At 35.8% G+C, this 15,667-nt stretch overlaps 1 protein-coding gene across 1 annotated transcript in view; it reads right to left on the reverse strand.

The window, feature by feature from the left end:
* Nucleotides 1-15,667, reverse strand: part of NOL4 (nucleolar protein 4) — a 188,402-nt gene that overhangs the window by 65,215 nt on the left and 107,520 nt on the right. The window contains exon 6 of the mRNA XM_085221021.1: nt 14,949-15,232. Coding sequence (XP_085077147.1) covers nt 14,949-15,232 — 284 coding nt within the window. The remainder of the gene's footprint in view (nt 1-14,948; nt 15,233-15,667) is intronic.

Here is a 15,667-nt window from a genome sequence, read left to right on the forward strand (position 1 = left end):
AAACCGCAATGTCCTCAATTAACTAATTAGAGATAAAAACAAGTCTTATTTGTTTTGTTTAGGATGGGATTGGTGAGCCCAAATGATTTTTGAAATTAAAAGCCTTCTTTCTGCTCTCCTGTATCTTGGATTCTGACTTTTCCACCAACAACAGAGGTAAACATCTTTGTGGTGCAAGATAGCTGGTGGTAGTTGTCTTTCTGAATATTTTTTTGCTGAAGTGAACAATGACAAGACAAGGTCACTGAACTAAGGCAGTGATAAGGTAAGACTTTGGCTGTGAGCTGGTTTTGAATAGACAGCTTTTCTTACTCCTCTGTTGGGTTTTACCTTCATGTATTTTTCCAGAGGCAACAGGAAGCTTCTGCTTCTGGCACAAGTGTAGGAAGAGAGATTGAAATTCATGAGATCATCTGTTAGGATAATTCTGTATGAACAGAAGACTGCCATACAAAGTGGATCCACTTTTCAAGCTGAATTCTCTCAGTAAGTAATTATGCAGCATAACTGACTTAGATTAACCTGTAGAACAGATTGAGGAAAAGGTCCGTACAACACGGAGGACAAGAGGTAATAACATAAAAGGTAATTTATGCCACTTATAGAGGATGGTCAGAGGAACTGAGGGAATAAAGCGGCTGCATGTCCGTGGAAATTTTATATCCTGCAGACAATGCAATTTCAAAGAAGAAGAAAAGGAGAAGGAGGCTAGCGCACACTCAGCTTCTGATTTGCAGGAGTAATGAAGAACTAGCAGAGGTTTATTGTCTTCAGTGCTCTACAGTTCTTGGTATTTAAAGTAAAAAGTTCTTAATTTTTGAAAATTTTTGTGTTTTCTCCATTACTTGTTTCAGTTAACATCTGCCTAGAAAGAGCAAATGGTACACACATTGCCTGTAAAACCAATAAATGATGTGTCTTTACTGCTACAATAATCTGCTGGTGTCAACATTGGTTACGTCTCTGTAGTGGCTGAAATATGCAAATTTAAAAAATAGTATGCTGGGAAAATAATTTTTAATTTAAAAATGTGCATAAAGGCACACTGTCAAAGCACTTGCCAGAAATACAAGAAAAGTAAGCCTATTAAGAACGAAATAAATTTAGCAACCTGGAGAGCATTCAGCCAAGAAAGTTACATATACCACAAAGCAAGAAATGTATTGTAAGAAGTAATATTTAAGGAGGAAGTCAAACAACATTCTAGACTTGTACACACACGTACATGTACACTTTTACATTACACATAAATTAAAAAAGTAGATTTAAAGCCCATTGCTTCAGTGATTTTAACTGTTACGTTCATTTTGCCTTTTTTTTTTTTTTTAATAATTAAGCAGAAGTTACTTGTCTAATCACACTGCCATACAGTTTCAGACAATCATTGTGACACTCCTACACTCTCATTATTATGCAGTTCTCTCAGTTTTGGCTACTTACTCAAGTAATTACTTAGATTTATCAATGGTACAATCAGCAAAATAATAGCTGTATACTGTCCAACTCTGTAAGGCCAGAGAATTAACTGCAGTTTGTACCAAAGTACTCTGAACTCACACTACTGTCAAGAGAGAAGCCTGTGTGGACTTGGAGGACAGTCTTAAAGGGAATCAGATGAGAACATGAAAGGCCCTAGAGCCCCATTTCTGTTTTAGGATGGAATAAAAGCACTTTATGATGCTGGCAAATATGCCACAATGCCAGTGGGAGGCACAGATCCTTCCAAAAAAATGTATGCTGAGCACAGATCAGCCGAGCATCCCTTCAAAAGTACCAAATGCCCATGTGTATGCAACTGAATTCCCATTCTACCATCTTAAAGAAGGATGAACTCACATAAGTTTTAACTTCTGTGTTATGTAAATATAGTATACAGAGAACTTATATGACTACTTTTAATAGAAACCTCTAATTTTAAGGTAAGTAAGGTTTATTCATGTAAATGTCAAAAATGTCGTCCTCTGTGTAAACATACATATGTTTTCATGATGAAGGCTGAATATATTTGCCCAGAGAATTAGTGAAATTTTCATTCTCGTTTGTGGAAGAAGAAATTAAACTCTTTAAAAAATTAATTCTGGCTATGCTAACAAATCTAGAGGAACCTTTCCAACTGCTATTCAATTGAAGTTGACTCTAACTCTACTGAAACTGAATAACAATGTCTGCAGATTAGGACTGGTACTGTAATTAATGTTCAAGAATTGCAAACAGAAAGTATATTCATGCCTGTATTTCTAATCAATAGACAGTGATAGAATATGTTTGCCTCACAGGAGTGATCCAGTGCTAAGCTCATTTATCCTTATTAATGCTTCAAGAATCACATACGTGCTGCATAAATGCAAAGAATTAAGATATAGGAAACCCTGGCAATTAAAATATCTGTTAAGGTATAGATTTCTCATTCCTGTTGCAGAAAGTTACTATGCACTGAATTATTTTACTAGAAATAGTATATCCTAAAAATTGAAGTAAAAGTATGAATTATACATGTTAAATGACACATCTAAAAGTAACACCGCAGCACTGTTTAAAGTCAATGAACATAATTCTTCACTAGGAAAAGAAAACAAAAGGTTCATCGAAGGTCTACTGACACTGTCTATCTCTTACAGGCAAAACAGTTGAAGTAGAGATAACAAGTGCCTCACAATGAAATGGTAGATTCATAGAGCCTGAAGTCATTTTTTCAAATTGTTATTTGAGATATAGAGACTTAGATATAAGTTATAGAAAATTTAGTAATTAGAATAAATTATTAGAAAGTTAGCAGTTAAATGTGGTTTAAAAAAAATCTAACAGGAAAAGAGTAAAATCAGAGCAGCATACTTCCTGCCAATTTCATACAGGAAGAAAGAAAGAAAGAAAAATAAGGAAGATAAAAAGTGATCTCAACAGTTCAACACAGTTTAGAGGTATTCTTAAAGACTACTTACCTCTTATACTGGTGAGAATTATCTTCATTGACATGGTTACTGCCATAAAAATAAATAGCCCATCCAGGGTTTTATACACCAAGCCATATATGTACGCAGGGCTTAAGATCTACGAAGGACTGCAAGTTATAGACACCTAGGCCAGGATTTTCATAAGTTTATGCCAGTGAACTAGCGATTTAAGAAACTAAAAGCCATTTTGTCTCTTTAAAGCATTCAAGGTGGAGCACTGGAATGGGCTGTCCAGAAAGCTGTGGAATCTCATTCTCCAGAGATTGTCAAGACCTGATTGGACACCTTCCTATGCAACCTGCTGCAGTGAACCTACTTTAGCAGAGGGGTTGGACTCTAACCGCTACAATTCTGTGATACTTCTACAGACTCATGGATTTTAAGCCCAGAAGAGAATATGTGCACTGCAGAACATCATCAAGTAACAACTGAACAGAGGGAAATAGTTTTCACTCTTTCCTACAAGCCAACAATCATTCCAAATAAATTGCACGGTAAGTGGAACAAATATTTATGAAAAAAACATCTTACACAGAATAGTTTTATGTAATAGTTACCTGCTTTCATAGGAATAGTTGTTTACAGTTGTAAAAATAGCTTATCTCAGTTCCAGCCTGTTTTAAAAATAGTGAGTTTCAGCCACTGAGTCTTTTAGAAACTTTGTCTTGTAAAATACAATATGAGCTATTAATTGATAAGAACCAGTGAGAATATCTGTGAAGAAGCTGCCATTTTGCTTTATTTCTATTAATGCAATTCTCTCCTTGTATTGCAAGTTTTTCAACTTCTTGATGTTACAACACATGTTCAAATCCACTATAGTTTCCAGTATCTTTTTTCAATATTACATAAACTTGTATATACTACCTGAAGGCAGAATGGACATTTAATTGTATTGTTATGTAGAGAGGTGGATTTAAAAAAGTGTCTAATGTATTGCACAGAAGCATAAACTTTGTAAGGAAATCATCATTAATGAAAGAAGCATATTCGATAAGACACTGGCATTTGTTACTCCGTTCCTCCATTCCTTGGCTGAGCCAAAAGAGTGTAGAGTGTCGTACATGCCCAAGATTCTTCTTTTCCACTAAAATCAGCTATTTCCTCTAAGCAAACACGCTGAGGGAAACAGGAAGTTTAAAACTTTTATTTCAGTTTTTCAGTACAGTTTTTGACAGATGTTCGGTCCCACGGGGGTCCATCTGTAAAATATTTGTTAAGAGTTTGTGACTAACTGTACAAAGGGAACAAAAACACATACATTTGGGATGAGAGGGGGCAAAAAACTTAAATATCACTTAATACAAAAGGCCCAAATAATATCCACGTATCTTTTTGAGTGCTGATACGGATTTTATAGTATAAGGTTGAGGACTGAGGTCATGCCATACCGGGGCCATTCATGCTAACCACTAAGGAAATCAACTCACCTTTCCTCGCTTTTCTTGTATGTTTTCTTATCCAGACCAGGAGAAAAGGTACAGGGTAGAAATTCTGAATAGTTCCACAAAGGCTCTTCCTGATGGAGTAAGACAATTCCCAAAGGCCGTGAGAAACAGCAGAGGAAACACACTACATCATGAGCTCTACCCAAGCACCAAGTATATAATAGAGTCAGAAGCAACATACAAGATAACATTCACATTTTAATTAAAATGCTCATGAAAGACCATCACACATTCTTGTCTACTAGAGTCCCTGTACACAAAGGTTAGCTGTGTGGTGTTGCAGATGCCTCAACAACAAGAGATGTGAAGACTTCATATGCTCTTGATTCATCCATATGATTCCTTCAACTTCCAGTCATGGCCACTGAATAGGACTGTTCTCATCAGACAACAGGAAAAAAAGAATATATAAATAAATATATTTACACATATATCAAAGTGTATATATGCTTCTGTGAATGTACATGTAAATAGGCAGAGAACAGCATGTATTGTTTATCCATAAGATCAAGGGAGTGACTCATGGCAACCTTAGGATGGGAAAAATTAAGAAAACAAACTGTATAGACGCAAAGGGATTCTGAGAATGATAGTATGTGACCAAAACAGCTGAAGAGAACAAGCATCTGTAGGGGAAGTACTTGTATTATGCCAAGATCCAAGCAACAGCTGGAGTATACAGAAGTCTTGTGAGCTCCAAGAAGCAGCAGGTTAGTAAAAATTCTACGGATGTATAATGTTTCATGTTAGTTGCATAACACTTCTATGGTTGGAATGAAAACTCAACACAAGTTATACACCCCTACCTTTGGCAGCATATTTTCATACTTCACATTTCCGTACTTTGTCACCAGTACCCAAGGAAAAATAAATGTTTCTTTACACAGAACTCAAGGCCAATTCCCAGGGTTTTTCTCTGCTTACACAAGAACGCCGTTCTATAATGTTCATAACAACCAGTGCTTATTTATTACCAAGTGTTTTGAAAGATTATTTGATCAATGACTTTTGAGTATGTTTAATTAACATAGCACATATTTCACAGCTTCTACTGCTTCCCTACTTTACCGTTCTCTCTCTGTCACAATAATGATTTTAGATACTGCATTTTTCCGTATATCTTTGAAGCACACATAATTGGTCACTATTAGAGCTAGAGTATAAGGCAATATCTTTTTGATGAAACACAGAGCAAAAACAAAACTTGAAGCAGACTGTTAGGGACTACTGGAGGTTGTAGGTTTTGTTTCCCTCTTCTGTAGGGAAGGAAAGGAACCATTTGGGTAATTCATCTAGCAAATTATTTGTTATTGCAGAGATTGAGGCATCAGTGATATCTCCAGTATACCTCACATTTTTCCTGTGTCGCAATTCAGCTGCACAATTATTTCTTATAAGGCTGAAGGTTATTAAGCAGAACTGCATGGATATTTTGGCTTTTGGTGAGCTGCACTGTCCTGGATGCTCCCTCTATGACATAGGTTGCCATTTCAAGAGAAAGGGACACAGTAACTCAGGTGACTCCTTGCAGTGCTTTTTTTTGGTAATTGATATTATTATCTACATCTACTATTTTATTTGTAAACAAAAAATTTCAGCTAAGTCTTCCGAGGAGTCTTTGGAAGCAAATAAAGTAGAACAGAAGATAATTAACAGAAAAGCAGCAAGAAGATGGTTAAAAGACAAGCAACAAAGATAAGAAGAGAGCAGATTAATTAAATAGTTTTAAAGGTGAATTTTACTTGTCCCTCCTTCCTTCCCCTCTTAAAAATTAACCTATTTGCCTTCCTCATATCACCTTGAAAATCCAGTTACCTGAATAAGTGAGAGTCTGAAATAAGCATTCAGTGTGCTATTGTGCCTGATTACTCCCAGCTGTAGAGGGAAAATGGAAAACACACAAAAGCACAGTATGTTTGCAGGTATATCAAACATATGCAGCGAGACATTTGACTATTGGCATTCATTCAACAAAAAACAAGATTAGAAAAGGGGATTCTGTAAGAACTAATTAAAAATATATTTATTTTAAAACCTCAGCAACACATTGGTTTAAAATCATTAAAAAAAAAAAAAAAGGAACAAAAAAGCCCTTTAACTTCTTTCCTCAGCAGCAGAGTGGTGTGTAAAAAATAATTCAATATCATAAGAAAAAAATAGGATAAAGTTTCAGGGTTATCAATTTCTGAAATAACAATATAGTTTTGGAGGAATAACATGTGTAGAATGTGGCCAATTATCAAGCCATTCATCACTGATCCGTTTTGAGGATTAGCTCTTCAACCTCTGTCATCTGAAAAATAAAAAAATGACAGCTCATCAGCTCTAAATAATATTAAGAATAAATGTAGTTGCAGCAAGTAGCAATTATTGCTGCCCCATTATATCTTACTCAATTTCCCATCAAATAGTATTTAATCTTCCAAGAGGAAGATTTGCTCTCTATCTTTCTCTAGTTGGTAGAGAAGCTGTGATAATGGAAGGAGAAGAAAAAGCTGCTGTGAACATTTGACCCAGTAGGACTTCAACATAAATTCAATTTCCTTCCTAACGAAAAAAAGCACACTCACAAAAGCAAGGGTTAGGGACTAAAGGTATTATTCACTGTAAATGACCTAGTCCTAAAGGTATCTGTCAGGAACAAACCCAGGTTGAAGTCAACAGGAATCTTCCTGAAAGATACAGACAGTTGTTCCCAGGCTATTATAAAAAGTTCTTGGCATTACATAGGGACAAACGTAGTAATTTCATACACCTTACCTCACTGATTGCTGCTGCCCTTGATAGCTTTTTCACTTGGCTGAACAGATGTCCAGTCACTAAAAACAAGGTGGACAAAATCCTGCATCCCCTCCAGTCATAACTGCTTCTGTTCCAGTATGAGAGACGGGTGGCTCCAAAGGTGGATGTGAATGAAGACAGACAGCTGGATCTATGAGTAACACACATGCAATCTGGAATCAACAGCACAACTGTCTGCTACTTGACCAGTGTGCATTTGTTCTTTAAAAAAAAAAAAATCTGAGAAGATTTACAAAAGATCATATTAAAAAATATTCTCTTCCATACCAGTTATACATTAGCTGCGATTTCATATGCATACAGAGCCAAACTGTATTCTCTGTTACAAATATGTAAATCTGAAGTAACATCATCAACTTCAGCTTAACTGTTCTGGATTTGCATCAATGTAATGAATTCCCTGCAGGGAACCAATTTCATTTTCAAGGGTTTTCAGAGAAAGTGAAAACCAGCTACTAAATGTATTTCCAGTAGGAGGAATTAGACATGGAACTGATGTTAGTATAAACAAAGGGCTTTGATGGATGCGACTGCTAGAGAATCCAAGAGCATTCATATTTCCTGACAAATAATGCACTAATTTTTGCATGCACCTGTAGTTGTTTCTCATTTTAACATCACTCTCTTCTGCCATTTATTCTGAGTAACCCCCAGATTCAGAAGATTCAAGTCTGCAAGTCTGGTAGAGACAACATCTTATGAATTTAACTTATTTTTTAAGGAAAAGGATCCTTAACATAGTATCAAATTTTCAGTGCCAGAAACAATTCTCAGTGGCCTGTAATAATTACCTTGTCAAAGAGCAGAGGAAAAAAAAAGAAAAGAAAAAAAAAAAAAAGAACTTTTTTCTTCCTTCTACTAACAATAAATAACTTTTTCTAAAGCAAAATATAAAGGTCTATGTCTTTACAATGAGATCAACCTACATAAATCCTATGTATGAAGTAGGAATTGATAGAGAAGGAGAAAACAGGTTACCCTGTCTTATTCTTGTGTAAATTAGTGGGTAGGAAAAAAGGAGGAGACTATAGAACTCCTTGCATTCATTTTTTGTTCTCCATGTATGGATGAAAAGGAATCTGTCTCTTTCTATTGCAGTGCACCTCCAAAGCAGCTGTGGAAAACACTGGTGTCTGCTACATTTGCACAGACCAAAGAATACAAGAGAAATAACAAGATGCATTGTTCAGCAGAAAATTTTCACCTGCCTTCACACACCAAAGATACAAGCCAAAAGATGTTGTAGCCTTGTACCACCTATACACGATGGCAGGAAGGGTGGATTTCACATTCAGTTCACTTGTGTTTTCATTTCTTCATTTGAGTTTCAGTACAAAGTACTTCCCGAGACTTGATGAAAAACAACAATCAATCAGATAATAATTAAGGCACAGCTGGAAGAAGTTACTCCCCTCTTCTTGGTGCTATGTCTGGAATGGTGAAAGCAGGCTGGAACGTAGGGCTACAGGCTAATGTGGGCTGATATCTTGCTGCTTCATAGGATGTGTATCATGATGGGTTTGCATTCTGTCCCGCTCTTTTGTTGTTGCCTGCTCAAAATCTGTTATAGCACCTAGTATTGTAACAAGTCCAGCCTACACCTTCCATCAGACTTTGCTACCCTCCTCATAGGGTAGTCATTACAATAGAAAACAGAATTTCACTCTGAGTCTTCCATGGACTTGATGCTTAATCCATAAAACAAAGCTGTCAAACACCTGGTATGCAACTCTTAAGACACATTAACAAAACAGCAGTCAGTAAAATATGCCACTGCTTTAACACTTTCTATCTGACTATGGAATTGAGGGAAAATATAGTAACTGAAAATAATACAAGAGGAATCCAGTTTCCTGTTCTTACAGACACAGTGAGATCCAACTTCAGGCAAGAGAAATGAGCAAGATGTTCTGTGAAGACCATGAGTTGCTGTCAAAGTTTTTTCTCAAACCTCAACTAACTCCTAATCCATATTAGTAATCTGTAATCTGGGCATTTGGCAGCACAAACTTAAAGGGAGGGAGAGAGGGAGGGAGGGAGAGAAAAAGAAGGGATAGGGAAGGAAGGAGGAAGGAAGGAAAAGAGGAAAAAGGTAAATAGTGTATCCAACACTATTCTTCAACACGCCAAACTCTTACAGTTTTCATTTTACCCCTCCCTTCAGGTACATGCACACTTGTTTCACATCTCATCATGATTTTTTAAAATAAATTACATCCTAAATAACTCAATAAACCACTAAAGATCTGTACAAAAGTCCATTTTAACTCCTGAGGACACCACTTGCTTTGAAAAAAAAGTTGCATGATCCCTTAAATTCTGAGCATTTCTTAAGGCAAACCTGAAAACAAACATACAGGCAGAAAACCAATGACTCCATGTGCCTCAGATACCCAACATCATATTTGATGCCATTTACAGGACATTAGAAATGACAATTCATATCATACTGATGTAACTACCTTAAAAAAAAGAGAGAGAATGAGTAAGAAATACATTGAAACTCTACCTTATTCTTCGGAGACGGAATCTAACTGTAGCTACATTCACATGCACTTCTGGAAATGAGCTGGAATCATGTACCAACAGATTACATCAGTTTTATCTGTATGTTTGTATTTTTTTTTTTTTTTCAGGTCAGATTACTTTGATTCTGTATTTTCCTTCAACAATGCTTAACCCCAACAAAACAGATATTACAAGAAGCTGCAAGTGGACTACCTACTGAAGATGACAGAAGTTTTACCTACAGAAGCATGCAGAAAGTTCAAATGGCTCTTCACATCTCACGTATGCTTTGGCTTTCAGAACTTCTGCAAGCTTACAGTCTTTAAAACCTTAGACTGGGATCTTTCCTAAAAATGGGTAGCCTGCTAGGCTAACCTGCAACGGTGTAAGTGCGCCCACTACAATACCAGTTTGAAGTTGCAGTAGCTGGGGACAAACAGCCCCAAGTGGTGGTCTACGATAACAATTCGTTATAACAAGTTGGAAAAAATAGCCTACGAATCACTTGAAAAGTCTAGCATTAAAGGAGTTGTAGAAAGAAAGGACTTCCTTTTGGAAACTATATGAAAGCTCTGAAGTGTTGTGAGCCACTGTAACTATAATGCTTGCTACATTAGAATGCAGTATTATAACTAAAGGTCACCGTGTGCAGCAATTGTTATTTATTGTTCTCTCCTTTAAAATTGCTTTTTTTTGCAGACTTAGAGAAAAATTAATAATCTTCTGTGCTTCTCCATGCAACCAGTTACACACTCAAGCTAATTATAGATCATATTAATTTGGCCTGCCATACATGCAGAGAGTCTAGAGGTGTCCAATTTTTCTGTCACAAATTTTGTCTGGCGTAAAAAAAAAAAAAAGAAGACATTAGTCAACTGTCTGCAATTAGTTATCTGGACAAAGTGGACACGTGGTGTGTGTTGTTACTTCACTTCAATGTACCTCCTAGGCATCCATGATCAGTAGCGTGTGTTTCTATCTAGGAAATCCCAGAACAGAAGTTTTTCACATGATGGGTGTCCTTTGCAGTATACACACGATGAGCTATTTGTTAAAATCCATGTAGGGTATACAGCACAACATTAGTATGGCTGGTTAGCTCAAAAAACTGTTTTCCCATACTATATTACTGTAATTCGATGCAGAAGGAAGAAAAGCATTTAAAAGGTGTGGACTTGCTGTATTTCATGAAATAAATGAGGTGTAAGAGATAATGTTATATAGTGAGTTTTCAAAATACAGTGTACACTGTAGGTAAAAGCAGTAACACAAGAATCAGAAATCAAAAATCTCATTGCTATGGAGACTCCACCATGGTCAAACCAAACACAGCAGTCTCACATATAATGATCTGAAATAATTTATAAATGCACTTAACTGTTTAAATTCAAATAACTGCATTTGCAGAATACTTAAAGATGAATACTTTTATAAGTTTTCCATAATACAGATTCAGTCTTGCTGAGACATATGTATATATTTTTGCATCTAGACAAAGTTCCACTGACTTCAGTAGAACCTTAAATGGCTGTAGGAAGTTCTACTGATCTGAAAGAATATCTGGTTCTTACTGGAGGACCACTTTCCTAGTATCAGCTTAATAAAACTATATATATGAAGCATACATGTATATATATATAAATATAAAAGTATGCATGCATACTTACATGTATATATCTAATGCTACTGAAGCAGGTTTCCTTTATTAAAAAAATTTCAGTGAATGGTAAAAATTTTGAACCTCATTTTAAGGTTAAGTTGCAGTTCAGCAAAACTCTCCATGGCAAACAGAAAGTGCTCTTTCGACATAAAAGTTTGCACACATGCTTGCTGCTTGAAACTGAGGATCCAATGAGAAATTTTAGACTGTCCTCTAAAATGTAATTCTTATTTAGAGAGTGTTGTCAACATCAGTTTTTAAAGACTAAATAGAATTAGAGTGTTCTTTCAATAATGTGCTCTGCTAGTTTGCAAATTTCAATTGAAATTTGTTCATGTGGTTTTCTGATCAATTATGCATCAGTCCTTTCAAACAAACTTGATTCCCAGAAAATCCACATTTCTTAATAATCAGTCATTTTATCTATGAGCATGGATTTTAGGAAAATGCAAATCGTCCCTGTTTTGACATCCAGAACTCTCACTCTTTTAGAACGAGGCCTCCTTCTAGCAAACTTACCACATACTGTAAGCATATAACTGCTTAAAATGGGTGGATATTCTAAAAATCGGAATCTAAGAAAAAAGTGAGCATTTTCATTAAACATTTGCCTATTACCTACCAGATACGTAAAGAAAATATGATGGAAACACTATCATTTTTTCTCCAATGCTTCCTGTGATCATATATCCACAGCATGTACACAATTATCAATCAGAATTCTGTTGTCAAGTGGAGGAGCTCACCATTACACGTGAAGAAAATTTTCTCAAAAATAGCATTGTACAACCAAATACCTCCAATATAGTTTAAGAAAATTACTGGTTTCCAATAGGAAAATAAATTCACATTAAAAGTCTGTGACTTGGTGGAAGAGATATAATGTGTTGATAACTTTCAACTAAAGACAAGTAACCTTTTGGTTTTTATTCTGGCTATATTCAGTTTTGACGTGATAGTATAAGTTAAATTTAAACCTAGAGACCGATCCAAATGAATGCAAGTTGACCAGAGAAACTGCAGCTTTGAGTTACTTAAAACTATGATGAAGTATCCAAAAGATGATTCAGGTAGAGCAGGTAAGAAACACATCAGCTATCAGATCTTCTCAGCTCCATTCTTTCACCTGTGGGTTTCACAGAGATTTGGCCATCTTCAGCAAGTAACATCTTCTGGAGGCTGAATGGGCCATTGTAGAAAACGGATGAAGCATAAATTATTACTTCCTGCAATGCTAACTCAATGATTTAAAATATATTTCCCTGTATTAAAAAAACAGATTTTTTATCACTAATGTCTCATGTAATTTTCTCTTGATCAGGTGTAAGGCTTGTAAGACATTCTCTGACTCTTCAGCATTCTAGGTAAAACAATAGTAATGATTTATATAAGTGAACGTGTATGTGAATGAAACACTGAGGTGTTGTAAGCCCATTTTGTTCTAACATACTATGATTCTTGTTACTTCTAAAACTGTTCTGTAACTACTTTTAAAGTTATGAATAGAATTCATCTGTAAAATAAGAATGTGGCCACAAAAATAATTTTATTCTACAATTAGCTTACAAACCTCTGACATTTTTTCGTACCAGAAGTATGCTCTTCCTGAAGTCTTCACTCCATATTTAATAATTTTTCATGCGTACTTAATCAATCATATAAATGAACTGTAACCATCAACATGAGTTTTGCTAGGATCAAAAAGGGGAGGCAAATTTGCATACTGTTAGCAGTATGGAGTGGGTAGGATGACAGTGAGTGATGAAAGAGTATATCGATGTGGGGGATGATTCAGACATCTTAAAATTTGTAGAGTAACAAAGAATGAGTTGTCTTTGGTTGTCATCTCAACTCATTACAAACAGATTTTTAACACTTTCTGATAATTTTTTTTTCTTTGTATCTGCATTGAAACAGAATAAAATTGAAAAGAAAATAATATTAGGTTATATTCTCGTCTTAGCTGTGAATGAGTTCCACATTAAGATTTCTCCCTTCCTTCACCAAGCTTATTTGTGTACAAGAGTAATGGCAAAAGCAGTAATACACCTCAGGCGAAAGAGCCTGTGTGTCTATCAGTGTTTGGGTGACTGGCTTAGAGAAGGTTCATTGGAACAACGTGCCCTGGAGCAAATGAAAATACCATTCATATATGCCAATTTGGAATTCACTGTGCAGTAGACAAAGTACTGAATAAATCCAGCACTGGAGTGCATACACACTCCCAGACTTGAGTTATTCAGAACATTTTCAGTAACTTAGAATTTGTAGAAACAAATGCATTCCATGCTGATAAATAATTTTACATGAAGATTTGGTGGAGAAAGTTTGGGTATACATGATTCGCTAAATGGAACTGGCCAAGAAGGAGAACTACTAAAGATCTCCTTTTTTGTCTCCCTTTTTTTTTACCCATCAAAACCAGACACTTGAATTAACATTTCAAGTTTTTATTTTTACACCACAGGCAATGATGACAGGAGTTAAAACTTTCATGAAAATAACTGCTCTTCTCCAGGCATCAGTCATGTACAATCCCATTATGGATTGCCTTAAAAAAGTGATTTTTCGCATCACTCATATTTCAAAGCTTTGCAAAAAACAAGGGAGTTCAAAGAACACATGTGTTGTCAGGTTATTTTGTAGTGTGCTACTGAGAGCTAGTGACCAGCATTAATAGTATTTGGATCCAGTACTAACATCTTATTATTGCTGCTGTAAAAGAGGTAATCCAGTTGGGAGTTATCAGATTAAAAAATCAAGAACTTGTTGCCAATAAGAGCAGAGCAGAACAACAAATAATTTCTATGATATAAGCCATTTCTTCACCCTCCCTACGTTTGTCATGCCCTCATGACAAATATCTATCAAGCTATCTATCTAGTCTATAGGATCTACCTTTATTCACAATGTAAGCACTCTTGCTCCTCTCTACCCACATAAAGGCAGCTACAAAGAAAAGCCCTCGGGGGATTACAGCCTTCTTAAAGCAAATTTGTCAGTTTTAATTCAGGTTAGGTGCTTGCATAACGCAAACAATCAGGAAGGAACCCAATCAGTTCCTTTCAGATGCTGATGGTTCACACATAGTAATTTGTTTGGGCATACACACTTAACATTTATATGGATTCATTCTATAGACACATACTACATGTAATGAGATGGTCGTCTATAAATATACATATAGATGAGTATCCCAGTATATATATATATATTTATTAAATAACATACTTTTATATCTCTCAAATAGATAATGTAGACAGTTCTCAATAAATGAGCTGATAAAATTCATGTCTGATGGAGAATTGCAAAGATTTTTGTTGAAGTGTGAACACACTATGTATGCCTATACATATATGTGCGTACACCCATATACACTTGCATACACTAAATGTAAGTATGCATCATGTATGTGTAACAGAGCATACAAATCCATATATAGCATTTGAGTAATGATGTGACACACATTAGACACATTGTATAAGTACTTATCTGGGAATAACCTTTGGTTTGGCCTCTCAAAGCGTTTCCTTTTCTAATCTACACACTTCATATCTGGAGCACGTGGAAGCATCTTACCTTGCTTCCATTTTCTCTTGCCTCCCGTTCCATCTTGAGATCAGAAATTAGGAGAGTCTTGTATTTGTTCTTTCCATTACTGCTGTGATCATCTAGTCTGTATTCTGAAGTCAGCTGAGCAGAGAGGGGACTGTCACTCAGGTTCAGAGGCTGCTCATCCTGCTCCAGATTTGTTTTGCCATTACTGTTGGTTTCTGCCATCTCCCTGCAGTGTGTTCCCCCTGAAGCATTGGAACTGTGTCCCACGGTCTCATTGCCATTAAAACTCTCTGCGGCTGAATCATCTATTAAAAAATATATATTTTCAGTCATATGCCACATCATCATTTTTGTCCAGTTCAAACATAATCTATATTTTCACAATCTTTTTTAAAATAGAGTTTAAAAGGTGTTAATGTTAATTAATCCCAGTACATTTCTGCAAAATGTGTGTGCACACCCCTCCACTTATTCAAATAAAAACTTTGTGTAAACCAACAAAATATTGCAAGTTAAGGGAAATGATCTGGGCTGACACCTTAGTGTCACTGTGTACACAAAAGCTAACCATCTCACTGGATTTTTAGGGACAAAGTGACAAAATCTGCCTTAAACAATCTGTCTGTCCATATGTCTATGGATTTATTTATTCTTATGTCGTGCTCGTTGCTGCAGTCTTGCATATTTCTGAAGTTAACAGAGATGCACATGGTATTGAGAGAGAATGTAATTCTCAGGTT

Source organism: Meleagris gallopavo, chromosome 3 (genome assembly GCF_905368555.1).
Source record: "Meleagris gallopavo chromosome 3, MGAL_WU_HG_1.1, whole genome shotgun sequence".
In the NCBI taxonomy this organism is placed as follows: Eukaryota; Metazoa; Chordata; class Aves; order Galliformes; family Phasianidae; genus Meleagris; species Meleagris gallopavo.